Raw genomic sequence first — 25,049 nt, 5'->3', positions numbered from 1 at the left:
ATTACTGTTTTTGTTTTTTTTTAACTTTTAACTTTTACTATTTTTTTTGTTTTACTTTTACTAGTTTTTTGTTTTACTGAATGTGTGGTTGTAATTGAAGATAAAAAGAAAATTTAAATGAGTGGTTATAGTTGAAGATAAAAAGAAATCTGAACAAGTGGTTTGAAATAAAATAGATAAAAGATATAAATAAAAACAAAATTAATGAATTCAATAACATAAAAGAATTATAAAATTTTAATAAGAGTAAAAAAATAAGAGTAAAATTTCAATAACATAAAAAAATTTATTCACGTATATAATATTAAATAATTTGAAAATACATATAAAGAGTAAAAAAAATAAGTGTTCCGATTTTTAATTCATTTGAACCGGTGCGAAAATCGTATTTTTCTTATCATTTCATCCTAAATGGTCGTAATAAATTTTTGACTCTAAGGCATTTCAATGAGCACCCTAAGAGAGACCTGTAACTAAATAAGAAACCTTAAGATACTTGTTGAACGGTCTTAGAGCTAAAAATTTATTATAACTATTGAAGATAAAATGATAAAAAAAATAAGATCTTTGCACCGATTCAACCGGATTAAAAATTGGAACACTTAAATAATATTAAATAAATAAAAATGAAAAAAGATATAAAAGTTATTAAGTAAATAAATGAGAAATAAAAAATTGGTTGATTACTTACGTATATAATATTAAATAATTTAAAAATACATATAGAGAGTAAAAAAATAAGTGTTTTGATTTTTAATTCGTTTGAACCGGTGCAAGGATCTTATTTTTCTTATCATTTCATCATAAATGGTTGTAATAAATTTTTGGCTCTAAGCCTTTTCAATGAGCACCGTAAGAAAGGCCTGAAAGTAAATAAAGAACCTTAGGATACTTGTTGAACGGTCTTAGAGCTAAAAATTCATTATGACTATTGAAGATAAAATGATAAAAAAAATAAGATCTTTGCACCGATTCAACCAGATTGAAAATTGAAACACTTAAATAATATTAAATAAATAAAAATGAAAAAAGATATAAAAGTTATTAAGTAAATAAATAAGAAATAAAATAAGAAAATGCCGTGGGTTGAATTATTGGCGGGTATAATATTAAATAATTTAAAAATACATATAAAGAGTAAAAAAATAAGTGTTCCGATTTTTAATTCGTTTGAACCGGTGCGAAGATCTTATTTTTCTTATCATTTCATCCTAAATGGTCGTAATGAATTTTTGGCTTTAAAGCCTTTCAATGAGCACCCTAAGAAAGACCTGAAACTAAATAATAAGTCTTAGGGTACTTGTTGAAAGACCTTCGAGCAAAAAATTCATTATGATCACTGAAGACAAAATGATTAAAAAAATAAGATCTTTGTATCGATTCAATCGGATTAAAAATTGAAACACTTAAATAATATTAAATAAATAAAAATGAAAAAAGATATAGGAAAATACCCCCAAATTAATACATGTAGATATTGTGTAGATCCTATCCAAATTAATGCGCTGTCTTTTTCTTCCTTCTCTCTCTTCTCTGACACAAGCTATGCGATCCCACAAGTCCCAACTAGATACTCATTGATTGGTCCAGCTTAGAGGTGCCCGACCGGGGTCTCACTGGTGATCTCGGCCTGATTCAAAAGGGCAGACACGAGTCCCATGACGAGATATAAAACCAAAATGTGTGGTTAATTGATTAGTCTAGCTTTAGGTGGAGCTAAGGGCCCGTTTCAGAATCGGAATAAAAACTTATTTTTTGTCTAATAATAAGGTGTGTTTCACAAAAAGGTGAATAAGTACTTATTTTTTAAAAAGATAATTTCAAGTTCAAAAATCATGTGCTTACGCAAATAATTTTTTTATCACTATGGATCTTGTTTGATAGATCTCATTGAGATCTTTAATACGGTGCAAAAAAAAATTGAAAAATTATTTTTCATTTACATTATATTTTAGTTTAAAAATGTGAAAATAAGCTGCTTATTTGAATTTTGTAGAACAAAGCTTCAAAATAAGTACTTATAAAATAAGAAGGTTTCTGGAACGGGCTCTAAGTCACGTAAAGGACACACGAGTGCAGGAGCGCGATATAAGCGTGAACACATCTCTCGAAAATCTCTAAAATAATTAAAATTTATGAATGCGAGAATTAAGAATACGTGTACAAAGGAAGGTTTGTAAGATTATTTGACTAAGCCCATAAGTGCAGTAAGAGCATCTCTATTCCTTTATATTTTTTCTACTATAAATGTCCAAAATTGGAGAAACACACAATCCCCCACCCACTCTCTCTCTCCCCCTCCCCTCCCCTCCCCTCCCCCCCCCTCCCCCCCCCCCCCCAAAAAAAAAAAAAGAAAAAAGAAAATGAAAACCACCTAACTCCACTCAATTCAAGTTAGACTCAAAACCTATATCAAATTATAATTAAGTTTTACTCAAATCCTTATTCAAATTTTGCAAGCCTTTTTCTCCCTTTTCAAGTTTATAACAAAACCATTAATGAAATTTGTATTCAAATTTATGCTAAGATTTTGATTCGCCTGTTGAAATGCTTCATATCAAATGAACTTTTTATGTTTTTTGTTGTAATTTAATACCTTTTGGACTTATCTCGTTGACATAAATTAATAATTAAAAAGTAAGGTGAATATCGAAAAAAAATCACAAAAAGATGAAACAAATAGCAAAGCAAAATTTTAGGAGGTGCTATTCGCAACCCACTATTTTTACTCTACACAATCCAATTTTTTCATACAATCCATGCCCATTTTAAAAACACAATTTACTCCACACAACCCAATAAATTTTCCAAAACTTCTCAACAAACCCCTCCTCTCCTAAATCCCCACCACCAGCGGCGGCCTCCATAACCACCACCACGACATCCTCCTCCACCGCCACGTTCTCCACGACCTCTGCCACCATCACCACCTCCTCCACCACAATCACCAATAGTACTGTAGTTGTGTTGGTGACATTTTCTATTGTGTCTCAAAATGTTGTGTATTCTGTTGCCATTGCTATTGGTAGGGAAGGGACAATTTTACTATGTGGAAAAATTATTGATTGTAGCCAAATCAATAATCTTGATATGTAACCAATTCAAAACTTAATTTCTGAAACGAAACCTGCTACCCAAATTGGAACTTAACTTTCGAAATAATCAAAAGAATTCGAAAGTTGAGTAATGAATCTTGTTCAGAACTTAAGTCCCGAAAACTACTACTCTCTCCGTCCCCTTTTAAGTGTCCTGTTTCGTAATTTCAACTTATTAAAAAGACATCATCATTATACCTTTCACATCAATTTTTTCCTCCACTTTCCCTACTTACCCATTATCATTACACTTTTACTCATTTATTTTTTAAAATGGAATTTACTTTTAGGGACAAAATAGACAATTCACCAACTTTTACCCACTAACTTTACAAAATGGACACTTATTAAGGGACAACCCAAAATAGAATACCGGACTATAAATAAGGGACGGAGGGACTAAAATCGGAAGTTAAAATCCGATTTTAGATACGTTTATCAGAAGTTGGATTTCGAAAAATTATGAAAGTTGATTTTTTGAATCTTGTTTATAATTTAAATTCTGAATTATATGGTTGTATTTGATAATTAACTTCTGAACTAATTGCTGTTGCTCTAGAGTAACCTACCAAAAGTTGCGATTGTTTGTGTTGCTCGAGAAGGAAGATGGAGATCACAGTGGAGGAAGATTAGACCCTCCATCACATCGAAGCACTGCTGTCGTTCATTGTCGATCTAGGAAAATGTTGGTCAAGAGTTACCTACAAATATGCCAACGGCGGTGGCGGGGGTCACAATAATAGTGGTGATGCCTCGGAAGATGGAAATGATGGTTAAGGAAGAAGAGTAAGGGGTAAATTAGTCTTTTACACATTAGGGCATTTTGTCTCAAGTACTTCAAAATTTAAAAGGGCTGCATGGAGTAAATAAAGGATTGCGAATCCTAATTCTAGAAGGATGAGTCAGGGAGAATATGGTGGATATTTTGGCAAAAGACAAAAAATACTAAAAGATTATTTTGGGAGAAAACACCCGTCTTCCCACCGGAGATTCTTATGGTTCGTTGGGACGAGAAAAGGTAAAAAAACATGTTATTGCTTTTAACGCGATCCAATCAAGTATCTAAGATTAACGTTTGTGGTTCAGATTTGTGTTTAACCTTACTCAATGACATACTTATTTTGTTTGGTTTGGATTTTGAAAAAGATTTTTTTGGGTAATGACTAATGAGTAGAGAAATAAAGACAAATGAGAGAAATAATTAGCTTCATTTTTTTTTATAACTTTTTTGTTTAAATTTTGTTTGGTATATTTTATTTTTCTTAACTTTTTATTGAGTTTTTTTGTAGTAATTTTTGAAAGTAACCAAAATAAAAAAAGTATAAAAAAATATGAATTGATGTTAAAAAAAAGTTATAATAAGATGACATTTTATAAAAAAGATAGCTGTTTTATATTTTTTATGTTTATTGTTTTTTTTTTGGTTTTGGTCATATTTGTTATTAATTCTGTCCCAAAATAAGTGTTCGGTCCGTAAAATAAAGATTTAAAAATAATACGTTTTATACAAAAAAATTCTAATTTTTCATCAATTACAAGAACTCATGATATCTAATAAATTGTTGAAAAAAGTTTATATTATTTTTAAGTTATCGTTTTATAGACTAGACACTTAGAGCATCAGCAGTGGAATAAATAAATGTGAATAATCAAATATATGCTACATCAAATTTTGATTATCCATTTTGAGGTTGCTAAAGTTAGCAATGTCAAATTCTACATTGGTTATTTCTTGCCCATAATCAAAACCAATAGGCCCTCCAAACTTTTTTTCCTTCATTTCACGCATATTTTTTGAAAAAGCAATTTTTGAAGAGAAAAAAAAAAACAGTTTATGTTAGAAACAGTTTTTCAAAAAACACACTTTGTTCACTTCAAAACTGTAAATACAATTTTGAGAAATTTTGAAAGAATTATATTTACACAAATAGTTTTGAAATTTTAAAAACTATAAATACAGTTTTTTAAAAACAGATTTTGTGTAAAAAAAAAATTTTCTATAAAAAGAGTTTGGAAATTTCAAAAACAGATTTTTGAAAAACACACTTTATTTACTTATAGTTTTTAAAATTTTTGTAAAAAAAATGTTTCTGAAAAAAACATAAAAAAAATATGAAAGTTACAGTTTTTTTAAATGATTTTTTCAAAACATTGTTTTGAGAGAGAGAAGGTTTTTGTGTAATGTTGGTGTACTTGATTGAGAGATAAAATTTGGTTATTGACAAAATATTGTTAGCTTTGATTATTGAAGAGCCAAAATTTGATGAGTTGTTAAAAGATTGCTAAATTTGGTTATTCCAATATAAGCATTTTTTTATTCAATATTACTAACTTTAAAAATTTTTTATTTTGCTTATTTCACTGTAAATGCTCTTATATTGGAACAAAGGGATAAAAAATGTGAAGCAAATCTAAAAAAATTCAAAAATTACGAACGAATCACCCAAAACAAAAAAGAAAAAAATACACGTAATTTAACACACAGAGAGAGAGAGAGAGAGAGAGAGAGAGAGGGAGAGAGATTTCAATCGTCGAAATCCCAATGACCAAAATCTGAACAGTGGGGTTCGAACAATGTAGCCCTAGTTTCGCTTCCAATTTTCATCGTCCAAATCCGAATCTGGAAAATGCCTAAGCCTCGTACAAGTTTCATCCTTCTCCTATGTCATATGTTCATCCTTCAGCTGGCATTCACAATATCAGGAATCAGGTAACTTCTCTCCCCCCCCCACTCCGTTTTGGTTCCAAGAAAATTGCTGCAAATACAAAAGAAAAAGAAGAAGAAAAAAACTTGTGGTCCTTGAGTTTTTGGAGGACCCAAATCGAGAACCTCGTCGGGAAACGAATTAATTAGTTGCGATTATTTCTTTCCGTTCTTGGAAACGCTGTTGAACCCACAACGACTTACTCGTATTTTTACTCTAATCCGAGTAAAAGCTTCATTTGGCATGAAGCGATCCAATGGACTAGCTCAGAGCATCTCCAACCCTTCTCAAAACTTTTACGCAAATTTGAGTAAAAGGTTCATTTGGTATTAAACACTTCAATGGGCAAACTCAAATGTCAGCACAAATTTGAGTAGAAGCTTCGTTAATGGCATTGTTGTAAATTCGGGAAGTGAGAAATAGCCTTGCAAAGTTTGAGTAAAAATTTGAGTCTCCCTTGTTTTGTAAAAGTTAGTAGAACTCAATAATTTGGTGCAAGTTTGAGTCAAGGAGTGGAGTGAATTTAGGATAATGGCTGGAGATGCTGATGTCTTTTCCTTTGTAATTTTGCTGCCCAAAGCATTTTTTTACGAACGCCTTGGAATTGCCCAATTAAGTTTTATTTTCCTTGTGTATCCTCATTGTTGGCTAAATTCTACTAAGTTCTTTCCCTTCGGATTCTTTAAAATAGAGCTCGAGAACAAAGGAGATAGGCATCCACCTCTTCGATCGTAAGCCATACCTTTTCCTAGGAACATAAATTACTGGTATCCCAGTGGCACGTAGAATTGAGAAGATTACTTGCAGGTTCGGTATTGATCCAGAGCCACAATGCGATTGTAATTAAGTCTAGCTACATATGGGTATATCTGGTAGGCTCGCCACATGGACTTCTATCTCTTAATGAGCTTGCACCTGGGGCAGTCCATCTCTGAATGAATGAGCGAGGCCTCATCAACGAGCGAGCTTGTCTCCGGGTACTTCTTCTTCGAACAAGCGAGCACTGCTCCTATAGGCTTTGTCCACTTGATGTAGAAAGCATGTAAAAAAAGAAGAGGAAACACAGAGAGAAAACTCACAAACACACAATGTGAAGAAACAGTCTGCTTTTCTTATTAGTCAACCCTTAACCAAGGTGCTTGAACCCTTGTTTATATTTCTAGATATAGTCATACTTGTAACTAAGAGAAGGCAATGGTTTGACGATGAAGACTAAAATAAACAAATTATGAAATTTAGCTAAACATAAAAACAAGATTGGAATCATATGGACTAGGGAATTAACAAACTAATATGTTGTAAAATGAAAGTTATTCGGATGCATAAACGAAGTGTCAGAGGCCTTGCCTCATTGCAGACATGAGGGTACTGCATGTGGGCTGTTTTCAGTCAACCATTGGCTTTTCAGGTTGATTTGCCAATGTGCGGCGCCTACACTACTATGTTGGGTTTCATCTATCGAACAGGTTTATGTAACTAAGTGCAATCAGGTGGCCTTCTAGAGATTGATGCCTACGGTGCTCTTAGAGCTCCACAAGTTCAAAACAGATTATCAAAGGCAACTATAAACAACACCCTAGGTCAAGAGCAAGGCATGGGTATCTTACTTGGGGTCAAAGTAGGCATGCAGATTGGAGGCTAGAGAAAAGATTTGTCAAGAAGGTTAAAGCCACCCTCCATGAGCTCTTCCTTTATTGGTCAGAGAGATAGAGAGAGAGAAAGAAGGCCCCATAGACCACCCCTATTTGACAAAAAAAGCTCAAACCAATCTAAAAATTGATCAATGTAGAGTCCATTGATCAATTTTTAGATTGGTTTGAGCTTTTTTTGTCAAATAGGGGTGGTGTATAGGGCCTTCTTGTGTTGGTGGACTTTTTTGCATTTGGGTAGCATTCCCTTAATGCCATGTTTCTAATATAATTACTTATCAAAAAAAAAAAGAAAAAAGAAAAAAAAGAAAGAAAGCAGGCTTTGACCAGCATCTCACCTTTACATTTTGGAAGATATATGAGACATACCATCTGGCACCTCGGAGCCTGTATCGTACCTACGACCTAAACCAGCCTCTACATAATCGCCTAAATGACCTTTGTGAGTCCTCTATACAAACTTCAACGTCTGGTCCAAGAAATCATAGAGTAAGCTTTGTCAACCTGTATTTCTGCTCACGAATGAGGAAGTCCGCCAACTAACTTTCCCCTCCTCCAAAGCTCATATATAAGCAGGGCACCTAGAATCAAGATTCATTCAAGACACAGAGCATACATTCACATCTGGTTGACCACTCCGCTAGCTAGCTTTCCTCTCCTCAGAAGCTTATATATTCATGACTCATTGAATACGAACCGAACTCTTATTTACTGAAAAACATGTTAAATACGGCTAGTTCTCCTTGTTTATATTAACAATATGTGAAGCTCAATAGCGAGATAAGTTTGGGCTTGCAAACCTTTTCTGTAGCCAAATTGTTGAATGAGTACCTGGCATATTTTCCTGTGAAGGCAAGTATCACATGACTACTTTATTGGAACCTTTGTCGATAATTTCTTTAATTACTTCCTCTGTTAGTCTTCAAATAGATGAAGAAAAAACAAAAAAAATTGCATGTTACATTGGTAGAGGAAGGAATGGAATTCTCGTGTTCTGTCATACGGCCACTTGATTTTATACCAAGAGAGAAGAAGTGAAGAAGTACTTCTGAAAATTAATCAGAGGGTCCATCCTGGGAATTGGTTTTGGAGCAAACTGAATATTATAAAGAATCTCATGTATGAGATAGGCGACTAGCTGCTTTTATTTGTATAACCTTTGCTTGACACTTTGGTATTGAAAGAAAGGAGCGAAAGGTTAAGGGGCATGAGTTGGCGTAGCTGGTTAGTTATACTAGTGATTGTTGGTTGTAGAACCGGTAGAGATATTCAGGTGGCTAAGAACTTACTGGGTTTGTCAAAATCTTTTGTGATTACTCTCTTACCATTTTTGGCAGGTGAAATTGTCCTTTGAAATAACCAAAGTTAACTCTTTCTTTGGATAAATGCTTTTTCGTAATTTTCTTTGGGCTTTTGCTTGTTTCCTTTGCACATTATTGTACTCCTCTATGGGGATACAAAAAGCTTTGTCTCAGTCCTTTTCTTCTTTCTTCTCTTTGTTTTCTGTTTTTGATTGGTCTTCTGTGTTACAGGAAGGATGTGGGCCTTAAAGACAAACACATTTGTAAAACAACAGTTCAAGGAAGATACTTGCTATCTGATGATTGGGGTATATTATTTGCTTTTACAAGCCATGGTTTATATTGCCTTCTGTCATGTTTACATGTGTTTTTTCTAAACAGAAAATGTGCATTTTTAGGCATGTTCAAATTTACGGCATTCATCAAGCTTAAATATCAGCAATGTGTTGATATATTCCCTCTTTGTGGGTTGCTATTTAACATGGTGGACATCAATTGAGTTTGTTGAAGATGGTATGGGAAAAGCAATGCTGTATAGTGTTAACCCTTAAAGTATCATATATATCAAGTGGTAATTAAGGTTGCGTTCTTATGAACTTAACTTAAACTTAACTTAAATATGAGAATTGTCTTTATTTGAATTTTTTCCGTATTTGTTAGTTTTGCGCCAAAATTTTGACGGCTATTGATTTGTCTCTACGAGAGGAATCGGAAAAGTAAAATTTCTTTACTTTTATCCAAGTATTTTGAGAAATAACTATTTGCGCTAAAAAGTGGTTATTTCTCAAAATACTTGGGTAAAAGTGAAATTTTTTTACTTTTCCGATTCGTCTCGTTGAGAACCCACAAAAGTTTGGCGCAAAACTAACAAATGCAAAAAAAATTCAATTGAGGACAAAATTTTCAGATTTAAGTTAAGTATAGACTCTTGAAAAAAATAAAGATCACGGTCAGAATTGTGTGGAAACTACCTATATGCGTGGATTTTCAACCTTTTCATTTTTGTGTAAACTTTGATAGGTCCAAGGTTAAGGAGAAGAAAAAATAGGACAAGAGCTTTTAATTAATTTTCCCCTGATTTCAAATGTCTGGCTTTCCCGTCCTCCTTCCTTCTTCATCAATATGTACGCCTTATCCACTGCTCAGAAACTTTCAGCAATGAGCATGTACTGCCCTCAACTCTATCGTAGCAGTAAAGTGAGTATCTACTGGATGGTTACATTCCTTTATCACTTTTTACAATTGTAGGTCATGTATGTGATGCACTATCTGTGGATCCTGTGTCTCGCTGCTGCTCTGGAAAAGGAGCGCAATTCGATTGTCAGTGAGTTATCTTTGATTTGGCATTTCAATTTCACTTGGATCCAAAATGTTATACAGATAGGTAATGCCCTTTTTTCATGCTTGCAGTGGATGCAACCTTGATTCGCAGTGCTGCAACTCGTATGAATTTTGTGTTTCATGCTGCCAAGACCCTGCACATGTATAGTATAAAAATATAAATTTAGTTAGTTTGCTTTTATAATTTGTAGCATCGCCGTTTCCTTTGATGAAATTCTCTAATGTCAATTATTCAAATACTTTCTCAGACACACAAGGAACTAGCACTGAGTGTGAAGATAGCTAAGCCATCAACTGCAGGTGAAGTCTACTGACGTTTCCTTTTTATTTTTGAGGAAGATGTGAGCTTGATTTGCATATAGATTCATATGTAAAGGGGCATACTCTCTCTCTCTCTCTCTCCCTCTCTCCCTCTCTGTGTGTGTGTGTGTGTGTGTGTGTGTATATGTGCACACACACACTCTCTCTCTTAAAAAGGTTATTTTTTTCCACTGATTAGTATGGTTGGCTACCTCTTTGTGGATCCTATTAAGTTTTTATATATTTTTTATTATTTTGCAAGGTATATTGACCGAATTAAATTGTGGCCTAGCAAGTATGGGAGTTTTTCTAGTAATATGGAGAGCTGGACGTAAAAATGTTGTATTGTTTTCTTTGTGACTAGCTTTCTGAAAGTGAGATGGGAAAGGGAGGGGGGCATTTGTGATTATGTATCCTCAAAATGCATACCATTTCGCTGAGTGATATATATTCGTTTTCTCATTTGCAGGGACCTATTCAAGTGTTTTTGATTTTTGTGCTGGGAGGTGTCGCCATAATTCTGAGAGTGTGGTAAGTGATCATCTTTTGGTTCCAGTTCATCCTGTTTCTTCTTCAAGTTGCTTATTGACTTTGTTTTAGTTGTTCATTATGAAATTTAAGTAATAAATTCCAATTTTTAGTGTTTTCGAATGCTGTTGGAGAATGATGTTGAAGTAATGGACGGTCTTGCAACTTAAACGTTAATTCTAGTGCCTTTGTTCGTTTTCCATTTCAACTTTGTTTTGTTTTTGTTTTCTAATAATTACCTTATTTTTCTCTTCAATCATTACTTTCATTTCTCTCTCTATCTCTCTCTACTCATTACCCCTTTTTTCAGTCATTACTCATTACTCTATTTCTCTCTCCGCCCACTACCAAAACTAAAATACTCAAAGATGAAAACCAAACAAAGCCAGTATAGTCATCATTCTGTTGTACACTAAACATGATTTTTTTCTTTCCCGTGAAGATGCCCCATCAAGATACATGTTGAGTTTTCAAGTCTAAGAATCCTGTGGGCTGTGTCTTTAAAATTTAAATAAGTGGGTACTCATCTTATCCTCAACAACTTTAATTCCTATTGCCATGAGGCCTTTGGCCCAACGGAAGGAGGTTAGAAGTTCAACTCCTTTTCCAAAGTGCTAATCTAACTATTCTAACAAAAATTTACTTTCGCCGATCAAAAAAAGAAACTTTAATTCCTGTTGAAGCATCCGCTTGATCTGTATTCATGGGTCCATGTCTCCTGAATAATCATACATATGGCGCAAGACGATTCCACTTATTGAGGTCGGAATGGGATCGGGGTTTTTTCACGTCTCACTGTAGCCTGGTTTTTCTTGATGAACAAGAAGGAAAACAATACTATTTGGTTTTGTGACTTGCCGGGGCTATGTGTCCTTTGGACATTTTGCCCGCCTGTCACCAAGTAGAAGCAGCCCCCGTATGTTGGTTGGGTAAGAGGTCATTTCCATCTCGAAGGCTTCAATCCAGCCTCTGATTCCCCTATGGCTACCTTGTTACGACTTCGCCCTTGTCGAAGACCGCATCGTGTATGTACCAAGGTGACCGTGAACACTGGTCCAATGCGTCGGTCGAAACCAATTCCTAGGGTGCGACGGGCGATTTGTATATTGGCCCGGTTACATATTCACCACGGCATGCTGATCTGAGATCATTAGTGATTCCAAATTCATAGTGTGTATCTGCTACAAGAAGATCCCATTTCCTTAAATAACTGTTGCCTTCTATCCCTGACTTATTCATGAATTATCTCAGACAACGATGAAAAAATGTAGGGAAGTCACTTCTAACTATGAATATTTTGAGGTAAAGCTCCTTTGGTTACTGTAGTGAAGCACACATTTAAGGAAGGAATTTGTTTAGCATCAAACTCCATTCCTTTGTTCTTTGAAATACACTCATTAAATACAACAACTATATGGAATATCCTCATAATAATAATTATTATTGTTATTTACTGTTGTCTCTTTGAATATTTCAGGTTCATGAAAATGCTTACCTTAGCGATTTCCATCACTGCTTTTCTATTCCATCAAATTCTTCAGGTGAGTGGGCAGAAGTTGTGGTAATGAGGAAATATATTTGAAGATTTGCTATAAAAGATAATCATTTTACCCGCTTTTCCTTTGGTAATAGAGATATGTATTACATGGCTAGCATAATTTCAACGATTACTGGAAAGTTCACTTTTCGATATATCTTTCCCAATCCTTATCCCCCCCCCCCCCCCTCTTAAAACCAGAAACAGAAAATTTTGTCCCCTTTAGAATCTTGTTTTTAATCGATTCAGATTTACTTTGTTGTTAGATCCTGATTATGTGGTTTTGAATTCATGGTATAGCTTTCACGATTTAGTGCCCTACTTGAGATAATATATATGGTCATGATTATAGTGGATAACTCGTATTTGGCTTATTGGCTAATTGAAGCTATTGTGGAGATCTGTAGGATTCAGTAGTTGTTACCTGTTATAATGGGCTTTGATAAAAGGATGTCCCTGGTGTGTGAAAGATTTTAGTTTTACTCCACAAATGAAAGTTACAAACATGCTATTCCATTGCTTTATTCAGTTCCACGGAAATAATTGGCATGCCCCTCACTGTGAAGGACAAAATTCCAGTTTTGCATTACTTCTACGATACTGCGGACAATAGACACAGGGGCAGCAAGTTGAAGCAATCCGTTGAAGAAATCCAACCTGATCTTGGACGAGTACTGTAACAGAAGTAGTACTCTCAAAGTTTACTCAGAAAAGTTTTGGATACCACCTACTAGACTCAGGCATAACGATTTCTTTTCCGACATCTAGCTCTGCCATTTTCTTGTTTAAGTCATTATTACCGCAATCCGTGTTTCATGGTGAAACCCCTTAATTGTCTGGCAGTAAAAAACTTGAACAAAAAGCCTCTTTGTTGATCTTTTCAATATCAACTACCTTTAGGTCCAAAGTTTACAATCACCTTTATGTGGCTTCTTTATGGTTCGCCTCAATCGAGTGCATTCCTATAATGCGAAGTTTAAAATACTATGTTTAAGTTTGTCACTCATAGGCCAATGCATAGACACTGGGCAACTTTTACAACTTTCAAGCCTGATTGGTGTGTATTTTTAGTAATCAAATTGGTATGTACTTACTTTTAGTCCTGGATTTTGTCGGTTTTCTATGACCAGCCATATCTTGTTTATGCCCCTAATGATGACTCCTTACTCATGTAGGCAAGCTTTAGGGTTTTTACTGAGTAACAACTTTTTTTCAGTTAAAGCACTACTCCCTACTTCCGCCTTTGTTGGTACATTTTGAAGATTCGTGCCATTTTTAAATCATTTTCTTTCAATTTATAATATTTTTCATAATTTTGAAAACATAGAATAATAAAACTAATTGAAATCTATCAAACAAAATCCACATTGCACCTTTTTTGGAGTACATATTGAAAGATATAAACAATTGAAAATGGCACAGGCTCCCAAAAGGGACTAACAAACATGGACAGAGGGAGTAGTTTGCTGCTTATAGTAGTATCCTGTCTAGAACTTTTAGATGTTTACCTACCACCTTGGCTGTATTATGATGAAGCTTGTCTACTGGACTCTTTTTTGGTGTTTTAAACGAAGTTTTGTTTAACTTATCCTCTCCATCCCTTATTGTTGGTCCTTCTTTCTATTTTGGGATGTCTAAAATTGTATGTCATCTTCCTTTGGATTATATTGCACCTTTTTGTGAGAGTAAGTTACCTCACACTTTTGTCTTGACACTTTTGGCTTTTTTATTATTCATATTACCAAACTTCTCAGTATTAGAAAAGATAAGAAAAAGGAAAAGGAAATGTAAAGCATCTTCTATGGGAAAGAAACACTTTGCCTTAGCTCTTTCTTCATAAACCTTGGACTTCAGGGGATGGAACTCCTTGCTTTATGCTATCCTCGGATTGGATGACCGGTATGGGGAGTTGAGAGTACCATGCCATATTGCCATTTCATTGTTGCCTTTAATCTTGCATTAAGCTATCCTCATTATTAGAGGAAACCCAACCTATCAAACGAAAAGAAAAAGAGAGAGGAGGGAATCCACTGATTATGTTGCATCATCATGCATGTGATGAGAAAGTTCCCAAACATATATCTGTAGGATGTTCTCCTTGCCTGGTGCTCTTTGTTAGCTTATTTGTTGAGGCTTACTATGTGTAACAATTTAAAATCCTGCTGTGAAGAGTTTTATTATTCATATATTCTAAATGCTTACAGTACAACAGGGACAACTGGTGATCATGTAGAGGCTAGACTTGCCGGCATTAATGTTATCGTTGGAAGGTGATCCTAGCAGTTATTCTGTTTTCTGGTTACTACTTGACCAATCTTCTTCTTCTTATTGTTGTTCTTTTGTTTGTGCTTTGAATTACACGGGGAAAAGGCAAGGGGAGTCATGCGATTCTGTTTGCAAGTTAAATGGGCAGTCATGCGTTCCAAACAAACTTTTAGCTCTTAACCAATGTGAAATGTAAGCATTATCTTTGATGCGTTTTCTATTTTTTTTGCCTTAGCTTTTTATTTTGTTATGTGTATGCATACTTCGGTATGACTGGTCAGGGAAAGTGTTCTATGTGGCTACGCTATTACCCTAGCTTCTTGGGGCTCTTCTATGTTGGCATAATGTTGAGCAACTTGAGTGAGAACTGTCACGTTGGGTTATATTATCTGAATTGTATTTTTTGCCTGCTTTCCCTTTCTTCTTTGTGATTGAATTAGGAAGATAATTCTAGACTTTATATGACTGGCTTGTGCATGCAATTTCTTTTATTGTTGTGTTTGATTGTCTTTGTACAAATGCCAAATTTAACGGGCATGTGGAAGTCTGTATCGAAATGATTCCATACCACATTATAGTCTAGAATTGCAATGATGAGATCCCCTAGAACCGGTTGATCCTCGAGCTGTAGCCAATAGAAGATTCACCACCTAGTGGTGAACCAAGTATTTGGAGTTCCTTGCTCAATGATTGGGTTCAAGACTCCGTAGCATGCTGGGGGAACTTAGCTTCGGCCACAACATAGGTGCAATGGTGTCCCTGCTCATGCTTATGTGGTGCCGAGGGCAATAGGCGGATAATTTAAGTATCCTATTAGCATATCCATTTTTAGCACCAAAAAAGTTGAAGATTCATCCTGAACAATCATGAAGTATTGAAATACGACTTGCTTTGAGCAATTTTGTGGTGATTCCAACTTCTGCTGCTTCTTCCTGCAGTGTTGTTTGTATGATTTGTTTGCAGTGTAATCATATTCTTATTGCTGCTATGCTATCTATATATAACATTCTTGTCGCATACAGTATACAGAAATATATGCGCTGCAAAGGAACATGTTTGGCAAGCATTGGAGCAGACCAGCCTGCTGAAGTTGTGGATGATGCCCCTAGACATCTGGTACATACTTGTGCTCTTTTTACGGGGAAGTATTGTCGTAACACCGTTCTTATATTGTGTCGGGTACTAATATTCATTGGAGAAGTTCCATGTATTGATACCTGCTTTATATATATAATCTATAAGCGCGAGTTTTGGTTTTTTCATTTTCTCTTTTAGGATGACCCCCCCATATCCAAGAAAATGTTGTTTTTATTAGGAAAAATAGCAAAATCAGTGAGACGTGTTAATTTTGCACTACTTTGGAAGTGGGTTTGTAGATGATAGTTTTGGTTTTGGCTAGGGTACTATTAATCTTAGATTAAAAGTTCATTATACATCACAATTGGATACAAAATCAGAATGTTTGACTTTACGGTCTTAATCAACACAAGTTATCGGTTTCTTACTGATATTGATGCTTGAAGTAGTTATCCATCAAATGGTAAAAACTAGAACATAGCGTGCTAATAGATGCATCTAAAAGACTGTCAGGAATTTTTTTCTGCAGAACTGCGACAAGTGTAATAATTTATGCTCTGTTCAGAACAAAAAGAAGAGAATTGCTTTGCTCTGTAAGCCCTTGCAAAGGAAAATTACTCTTGTGCAGGATGTTTTTTTCTTGAACATCCTCGTGTGGGATTGGGAACCCCTTTTGCTTTGTATTAGCATGTACGATGGTCCTAGACTTTTACGCTAGGGATTTGGTTTGTAATCTCGGAATTTGTTGTCTTGGGAGAGGCTAGGCAGAATCCCTCTGAGACTCTCAACTGGGGAAGTCTTAAGTACATGATTCCACAGAAGGGAAGGGAGCCCTTTGTTGAGTAGTCTTCCATCTATATGGCTATCTTCCTATGAAGAGAGAGGCCTCTTTTAGACTTCTTTGTTAGTATTTGGAACAAAAAATCTGGACTAGACAAATCAATCCATTCAATTGAGTTGCTTGTTTACGATAACGAAATCTGATGGTATCGGGGATCTGGAACAATTGTGCAGTCTGCAGGGAAACTATTTGTCACCCCCCCCCCCCCCCCTTTTCTGAACAGTCTGCTGGGAAACTATTCTGTATACCTTAGTTACAGCTTACCTTCAAACAAGGTTTTTTTTTTGGCTATTGCTGAGCTTGCTCTTGGTCCCATGATTTTGCACCAAAAGGTCAATTAGGATTTTGATAAATTGGATTTGGAAATTGTGAAACTTAACTATTGTATTGAACTAGTACTTTCAATGAATTAAGTATTTGGGGAAGGATCCATGGATGAAGTTAGAAAAGTAGATTTCCTATCAGTATTAAATTCTCCTACTTTGTAGAAACAGCATTGGGAAACCTTGATAAGCGGTAGAGATTGGGTGGTTATATGCTATATACATATTATTCTTAGTTTTACGAGAATTTCACTTGCAGAATTGTCCAGTTTTGCTATTTAGAAGTATCTGCAGCATCCAGCAATCTAAGAAAACAAAGGTCCTAGGAAACATATTTGACACTAAACTGAAGATAGGTTGTATTATCATAGTGTGACTTTTGTTTCGAGAATGGAGGCACATAAGATCTATTGTAATTAGGAGATAAGTGGTGTGTTTATATTAGGGCGATGTTGTGTTTATGAAACTTTTTAATGAAATGTTATGTTTAGCTATTTTGATGCCCAATCGTTTAATAGATTTTAATGAGCCCATGACAAAAAAGAAGCGTGCATGTTGGATTAAAAACCTGATTGTGAACATTTTGCGTTTTGGTATTTAGAATCCAGGAGCATGCTTGTATACACGAACACCCTCAATGCTTGCGTGTGATGGATTGCATCAACATACAAAGAGGCTTTGTCCCTGTGCATAGTTCCTTAGTTTGGTAAGTATTCTCTCCTAATACTTTCAACATTTATGCACCTAATAAAACCCTCAGATATATCACCCGTGGACATAATAATGCTTTCATGTATTGAATTACCGATTTTTTTTTGCAAGGCATGGAGTTTACATCAAACATTTTTCCTTCGAGTTATAAAGACACCATCTATTCTAATATATAAAGTGAGAGCACCATTTTGGTGTCTCCCAATTTTGAAGTCCCGTCACAAAAGTGTTTTCCAGAATTACCCGCACCAAAAAAATCCAACTGCTCTTAAACCCCTTCATGAATTAACTGCCAGGGACACAAATGTAAAATCCTTCTCACTACAACTGCCGCACCCACGTTTTCCTTCAAGTAATCTGTTTGGACGAGTCACTGTCGAACCAGACAACTACCTCCCCTCTTTGTGTTAATTGATGATAACCTGTACGAATTGTGAACTCTTAACAAGAAGACGTAATACACAGTGCCCCAGTCTTCTAGGAGGTTCCTTTTCTTTTCTTTTCTCTTTCTCTATTTGCTTTAACTACGTTTTGCATTGCTTGCTTTATGGGTACAATTTGAAAAAAAAACTGGTCAATGAAATTTGATGTATCCAAAAATACTAAACTGAAACAGTAGTTTCACATAAGATTAAAATTCCCCATATCATGAGTTCATGGCGTGACTTGTAATCAATTTTGAAAACATATTTAGGCAATGTGTTTCCCCATTTGTATCGTACTCTACCCTTCATATGTTTCCTTTGCTTTAAGTGTGCTCACTTAGGAAAAATAAAAAAACTGCATATTTACAAAACAGCAAGTCAGTTAGTGATTGAATCACATGCAAATGAAGATGAGTAGGTTTGTGGCGATAAGAATTGCACATACCCATTAGAACTTTTCTTGAGAATTTAGGATGGGAGGGGAATGAAAAACACATGTGCTTCTACTTTGGTTTCTATACATTTTCCCAAAAATATTCTGGAGGCCGGGCACATGAGATGTATGGACGAGACGAATTTTGATGGTGTTTCAGGAAGACATGGAAAAGTAAAATATAAAAAAGGAAAAAAAAAAAAAATTCCACACGAACCACTATCAAAATCCGGCTTGGACACACATCGCTTGTGCCTCAACCTCTATTATAGTATAAGCAAATAGATAACTGATGCAGGGAGGCGTGTTGAAAAAGAAGAACGTGCAACAAGGACAATCACGAACAAGTATGAACTAGAGGTACTCCCTCTATAAACACACAATTGTGAGAATTTTCATTAATCAAATCATAAAACAACTCCTTTGCTAGAAGACTTACATCTTAATTTATAGTAGCAGCAACCCTGGTACTATAAAGGAAATAAAAATATTACCAGGCAATCTAATTCTTGCAGAATAAGAAACTAATGAAAATAGGAAAGAACAAATCAACATAAATCAGAAAACTAATTATTCTATGCTACTTATCCTAAATTATAAAATTCCTAACAAAACAATAAAATCGAAATATTGCGTAATTTATATCCTTCATATTTTCATTCTACATCATTCTCCCTAGCTTGAAGTAACTCTTCCTCGAGTTTATAAAGTTGGATTCGTCGTAACTTATCCGCATCAGTCTTGCACCTCAAATTAATTTTTTTGAACCCAAACTGTAAAGAAGAGTTTTGAAAAATAAAAGTAACAATTGCCTTCCCAATTTTCTCCAAGTACACAACCCAAATATTCTTCTTCATAATAACTCCAATATATTCCCAAAAAGGATCCACGCATTGATTATCCCAACCAATTTCACCACCTTCGAGCATGGCCACAACTTATTTTTGCAATATTTTTTGATTTTTTCCTTTAGTAATTTTCTCTACCGGCTCTTCGTAAAAAAATGGTGGCTTACTCCAATCCACTACTGGATCTGGAATAATATTTGATGTGAATGACCACTCAATAGTAACTTCATCCTACATTGTCCTTAGGGCTGATACAAAACCGACCGGACCGAAAAAAACCGAAAAAACCGATCATTCGGTTCGGTTTTCGGTCGGGGTGCTGGCGGGATTTTTCCGTTCGGGGTGGACCGAACCGAACCGAACTTAGTTCGGTTCAGTCTCGGTTTTCTGAAATTGTAGACCGATTGGACCGAACCGAACCGAACAAGACCGAACCGAACCGAACCGAACCGAAACGGACCGAACCGAAATGGACCGAACCGAACCGAGTATAAATAATTTATATAATTATATAATTTGCATAAATCTTAACCGCAAACGGACCGAAGCTGTTGGAGGCTTGAACTGCTAGTCTTGAACTACTTTTTTTTTATGCTATCACTTGCTTTTTTTTTTTGTATGCTATCACTTACTGGAATGCAGGTTTTCAATTGAAATGGAGAGAATTGATAGTGAAAAATTTGGTAGTGAAAAATTCCTCAACAGGTGTATATATGTATTGGATCGGTGAAAATTTGGTAGAGAATTGATAGTGAAAATTTGGTAGTGATGTATATCTTTTTTTTTTTGAATTGAGCTTTGTATATGTTAGAGAAATGGAGAGAATCAAATCCTCAACAGGTTTTCACTAAAAAAAATAAAAAATCCTCAACAGGTGGCCCACTGTCAAAATTTTGAATCGGTGTTTGATAAAAAAAAAACAAGTGTATTGGACCGAAAACTCTCCTGGCCCACTATCAAGTTTTTTTTAATTGGCCCACTTTCAAATTTTTATGTTTGGCCCAACTAGGCCCAATTCGGTCAGACCGAATTCCCCGAATTCCCCGACCGGACCGAATCCACCCCGAACCGAATTGAACCGAACTTAAGAACGGTCGGGATCGGTCCTGGCATTTTCATCCCCGAACCGATTCGGTCTCCAACATTTTTGGACCGAACCGACCGACCCCGACCGAATAACACCCCTAATTGTCCTCCTCCTCGACTGATAGTTACCAGCCAGATGCTTGGTGATAGAAATATCATCCGACACCTTCTCCTCTTTCGGAAACCGAAGTTGGATTGGATGACGGCGAGATAGGTTTCCCCCAACAGATAAGGCCGCAATCTGTTCAGTCAGCGCTCCAAACGCCTCCTCCATCCAATGCTCAAGTTGTTGAAACCTCTCTTCCATTCGTGCTTCTTGTGCATCTTTTCTTCGTTCATACACATCTTCGGCAACAGTATAACGACCATAACAAACGTCTTGTTGCACCATGATCCGGAATCGAGTGCAGGCTCTGATACCGACTAATGCAGGGAGGTGTGTTGAAAAAGAAGAACGCGCAACAAGGACAATCACGAATAAGTATGAATTAGAGGTATTCCCTCTATGAACACACAATTATGAAAAAACTTTTCAAATTTTCATTAATCAAATCATAAAACAACTCCTTTGCCAGATGGATAGTAGCAACAACCCTAGAACTAAAAAGGAAATAAAAATATTACAAGGCAATCTAATTCTTGCAGAATAAGAAACTAATGAAAATAGGAAATAACAAATCAACACAAATCAGGAAACTAATTATTCTATGCTACCTATCCTAAATTATAAAATTCCTAACAAAACAATAAAATCAAATATTGCGTAATTAATTTATATTCTTCATATTTTCATTCTCCATCAATAACCATCCCTATATCGAAAAAGAAGAAAGATGAAACCTAAATTCACTGGAAGCTGCTTTCTAGCTACTTCATGAAAGATGCATGACAAGGCTTAGTTTTTCTTTTTCAATTTTTTGGTTTTTCTTTTGGGGTAGGTTTGTCGATCTATGATCATAACTATAATAGTATGTCGGAGTCTTAACTCTTCCATGAGGTTGATCCTAATATGATTTTTTTCCTTTAGCAACTAATATTACATGGAAATTAGCCTCGATACAAGATTTAAAATCAGTGGAATCATCCCCCGTTTTTTTTGTTTTTGTTTCTCACTGTAACAAAGGAATCACCCCAAAAGTGAGAAAAGAACCTAGAAATTGTAAAACACCAGGGTCTTTCTAGCTTCTGCTTGTGCCTTTTGTAGCTCTACTGCTTGCACCACCGGAAATAGGCTGCTAAGCATGAGTATGAGGTTCAAGCTTGAGACAACACATAATTGGATTTAATCACTGTAGAAGAGGAATGTAGCATAGAAGAAAATATTGACAGCTTGTAGAACTCTCATTTTGAATGCAAAAAAGGATGAGTAAAATTATTTTGAGCTGCAGTTGGAGAATAAGCCTCTGGGTCTGAGGGATACGTGCTAGAAGCTGTTTTGACTTATTTTTGCGGAGAATACTGTGTACATCTTGGATATTGGTCGATTTAGTTTCGTATGTCTTGCAATGTTGGTAAAAGCATGCTTGAAATGATTCAAGAGAAGAGATTTTACTAGTTAGACACATTTGAAAAGGTGTGTTGTGTATTTTTTTGGTCTTGCAGAAATTTGTATTCTTTTTGGCGCTTTTTATATAATTTGCGTAAATATATGAGGAGGACCTATTCCGTATTGGAAGAAAAATCTTAAAAAACGGGAGTTGGCAAGGCAAGTATAGGGGCTAAATGTTGTTCAATAAGTGATTCCCTTTGGGTATTTTGCTCATCTTTTCTTTGTTTACCATTTTTTCTACCTAGGTTTTTAGCTAATTTGTCCTTGGGAGTTTCTAATTGAGCAAAAAAGTAACTTTTTTTGTTCTTTCAACCCTAAGCATTGTGTAGCCGCCCCTTTTGTGTTTAAAAACATAGTACTGTAGTAGTTTAGACTTATCTCAAGGTGATACTTGTTCAATTTGTCAAGGTCGGTAGTATCAGTGAATTCAAGAGAAGAAAATTGTTGGGGTTGTTTGGTAAATATTTTGAGGGAGATTTTGGGGGTAATAAAAGTGGAAAAAGATAGACAGAGAGATAACAGTAGTAAATGGAATGCTTATTGGAAATCGTACAGAGAGGACGCATGATTAATTGGTATTCACATAGCCTAAATGCCCTAAGAGGTTTTCCCTAAAAAGAGAATACCATCTATTTCATCAAAGTATAAAAATGTGGATCAATGTTGAAAGACTAAAAAGTTTGGAAAAGATGACACTTTAGACCAAAAAAAAGTTATTGAGACAGATGATTAATTAAAAAAAATTAAAACGAATTTAATAAAATTTTTAAAAAGAAGAATAATCCATACAAATTGAAAATAAAAATGAAAAAGTTAGAGGAAGAATGGAGCGTTAAGGAAAGATTTCTTTTTTTTTTTTAATTAATTTTTAATAACCAACCTCCACCTCTCTCTCTCTCTCTCTGTGGGACACGGGGGCTTTGCCGTGCCATGAGGCATAGTATCCCCTATTCACACCCCAAACGGTACTGTTTTGAAGGAAAAAAAATCTAAAGGCTTCCTATTTGCAATCATATGGAGCAGAAACATGATTATAAGAGCTCTAGGGATAAAATTTTATTATGTCTCTTTAAAAAAATTTGATCAGAATAATAAGATTTTCACACTAGTTCAAGCGGATCGAAAATTGGAGCAATTAATTTTTTAACTGTATTTTTAATATATAAACAGTCTAAAAAATTAAGTGCTCCAATTTTTAATCCGTTTGAATAAGTGTGAAGATCTTATTATTCTGAACATATTATTCTAAAAACACATAATTAGCTTTTGTCCTTAAGGCTCTAATAATCATGTTTTTGCTCCACATGATCCTAAATAAAGAACAAATACTTAATTATGAGAGTTCTAGAGACGAAAGTTAATTATGATCCTTTAGAATAATATGTTCAGAATAATAAGATATTCACACTTGTTCAAATGGATTAAAAATTAGAACACTTAATTTTTTTAGACTGTTTATATATTAAAAATATAGTTAAAAAAATTTCAATCTGTTTGAACTAAGTGTGAAGATCTTATTATTCTGATCATATTATTCTAAAGAGACATAATTAAATTTTATCTTTAGGGCTATTATAATCACTTTTCTGTTCTATAGAATTGCAAATAGGAAGCCTGAGGATTTTTTTTCCTCCAAAACGGTACCGTTTGGGGTGTGGGTAGAGGGTACTGTGCCTCATGGCACAGCAGAGCCTCGGCATTTCCCTCTCTCTCTCTCTCTCTCTCTCTCTCTCTCTGACATTGTGGCGATTCTCGATCGTTATGGGTGATTTTGACACTTAATAATTTTTTTTCTCAAAAATAATTTTTAAAAATTCACGACAACCGATTCCCGTTTCAAATTATTCGATTGATACTTCTGATATCGTTACACGTCGACTGTTACCGATGCGTGTCCTGATGCGGTTTTTATAACCTTAACTCTCCGTGCAAATTGCAATGCTATTTTTGGCTTTAATAAGAATTTGATTTATGGAATCTATACCTATACATAATAAGCTATTTTTGTTTGGGCAATTAATAATTTGAGCGGAGAGGAAACGAAAGGTTAAGTTTATTTAGAGCATCTTCAAGGGAATAATATTTTTACATTAAATATGTACTTGGTGACTTAGTGACAAGTTGGAGAATTATGCACTTCAAAAGACTATTCAATTTTTCATTTTTTTTAAATCACTTTTTAAACTCTAAAGGACTTTCTTTGCTAAAGAAATCGACAATTCTCCAATAATAAGCATTAAATATGCTGAGGTGGCAATTTGAATAGTGCTTTCTCTCATGTAAAAGTTCAATTTGGAAAGTGAGCCACGCCAAAATACCCGTGGGTGCTGTAGTGCACCCCCAACACTACACGTGTAGTGCGGCTAATCCGTTTGTCCATCTCGGTAGTGGACGGTTTGGATTTTTATCTAAACAATGGAAGGCTAGAATTTGTAGGAGCTCGGATTAAATCTGAGCCGTCCGTGCTAAGATGTACGGCCGGATCGACTGCACTACACGGTGCGGGTGCACTACAACCCCTCCCATTCCGCCAAAATAGTGTAGCAAGTTTGCTTTCTCCCTTGGAAAGTGCTTTGCTTATGTGACTCATCAAATGTAATTTGGTTTTGATTTTGCTACCTCCCCTAGAGATGCTTTTAGTGCCAAATCTAGAACAGAAATTAGATTTCTACCCAATTGAAATTGGTACATAGAACCGAAATGAATATGTTTATTCTTAACCCTTGAATATTCGTGCGTCAAAACATATTTAGGGAGATGTTGCACTTGGTGCTTGCACCATGCCCCATGTCTTGAAAATGGTGAAATATTGGGTTCCAAAGTATAATATGTTGAAATATTGGGTTCCAAAGTACGGAGTATAATGCTTCCAAGACACTAATATCCAGCGGAAGAGTCAGGTTTTTAAAAGTCAGAGAGGGCACTCAAAAGATATTTGACGTAGTTGATATAGAAATGTATACGTGGTCTAGATTAATTGGAAAAATACATAGGTTAATCATTCATCAAAATACTTACTATCTTAAAATAAATAA

At 35.1% G+C, this 25,049-nt stretch overlaps 1 protein-coding gene across 3 annotated transcripts; it reads left to right on the top strand.

Annotated features, from left to right (window-relative positions):
- Positions 1 to 5,562: 5,562 nt before the first annotated feature.
- Positions 5,563 to 22,821, top strand: LOC131299974 (uncharacterized). Of its 3 annotated transcripts, none has more exons than XM_058325575.1 (12): positions 5,563 to 5,805; positions 8,982 to 9,058; positions 9,999 to 10,074; positions 10,161 to 10,233; positions 10,340 to 10,391; positions 10,861 to 10,922; positions 12,397 to 12,460; positions 14,669 to 14,726; positions 14,827 to 14,913; positions 15,744 to 15,837; positions 17,564 to 17,668; positions 21,854 to 22,821. In XM_058325575.1, the coding sequence occupies exons 1-11, from the start codon at positions 5,723 to 5,725 to the stop codon at positions 17,654 to 17,656; spliced, it is 819 nt and encodes a 272-aa protein (XP_058181558.1). In that variant the 5' UTR covers positions 5,563 to 5,722; the 3' UTR covers positions 17,657 to 17,668; positions 21,854 to 22,821. The 3 variants fall into 3 exon arrangements, with proteins under 3 accessions (XP_058181558.1, XP_058181560.1, XP_058181559.1); XM_058325577.1 differs by having other exon boundaries at positions 21,670 to 22,821; XM_058325576.1 differs by lacking the exon at positions 21,854 to 22,821 and having other exon boundaries at positions 17,564 to 18,736.
- The last annotated feature ends 2,228 nt before the right edge of the window (positions 22,822 to 25,049 follow it).

This window comes from Rhododendron vialii, chromosome 9a (genome assembly GCF_030253575.1).
Source record: "Rhododendron vialii isolate Sample 1 chromosome 9a, ASM3025357v1".
In the NCBI taxonomy this organism is placed as follows: Eukaryota; Viridiplantae; Streptophyta; class Magnoliopsida; order Ericales; family Ericaceae; genus Rhododendron; species Rhododendron vialii.
This window is presented reverse-complemented; position numbering and strand designations above follow the sequence as displayed.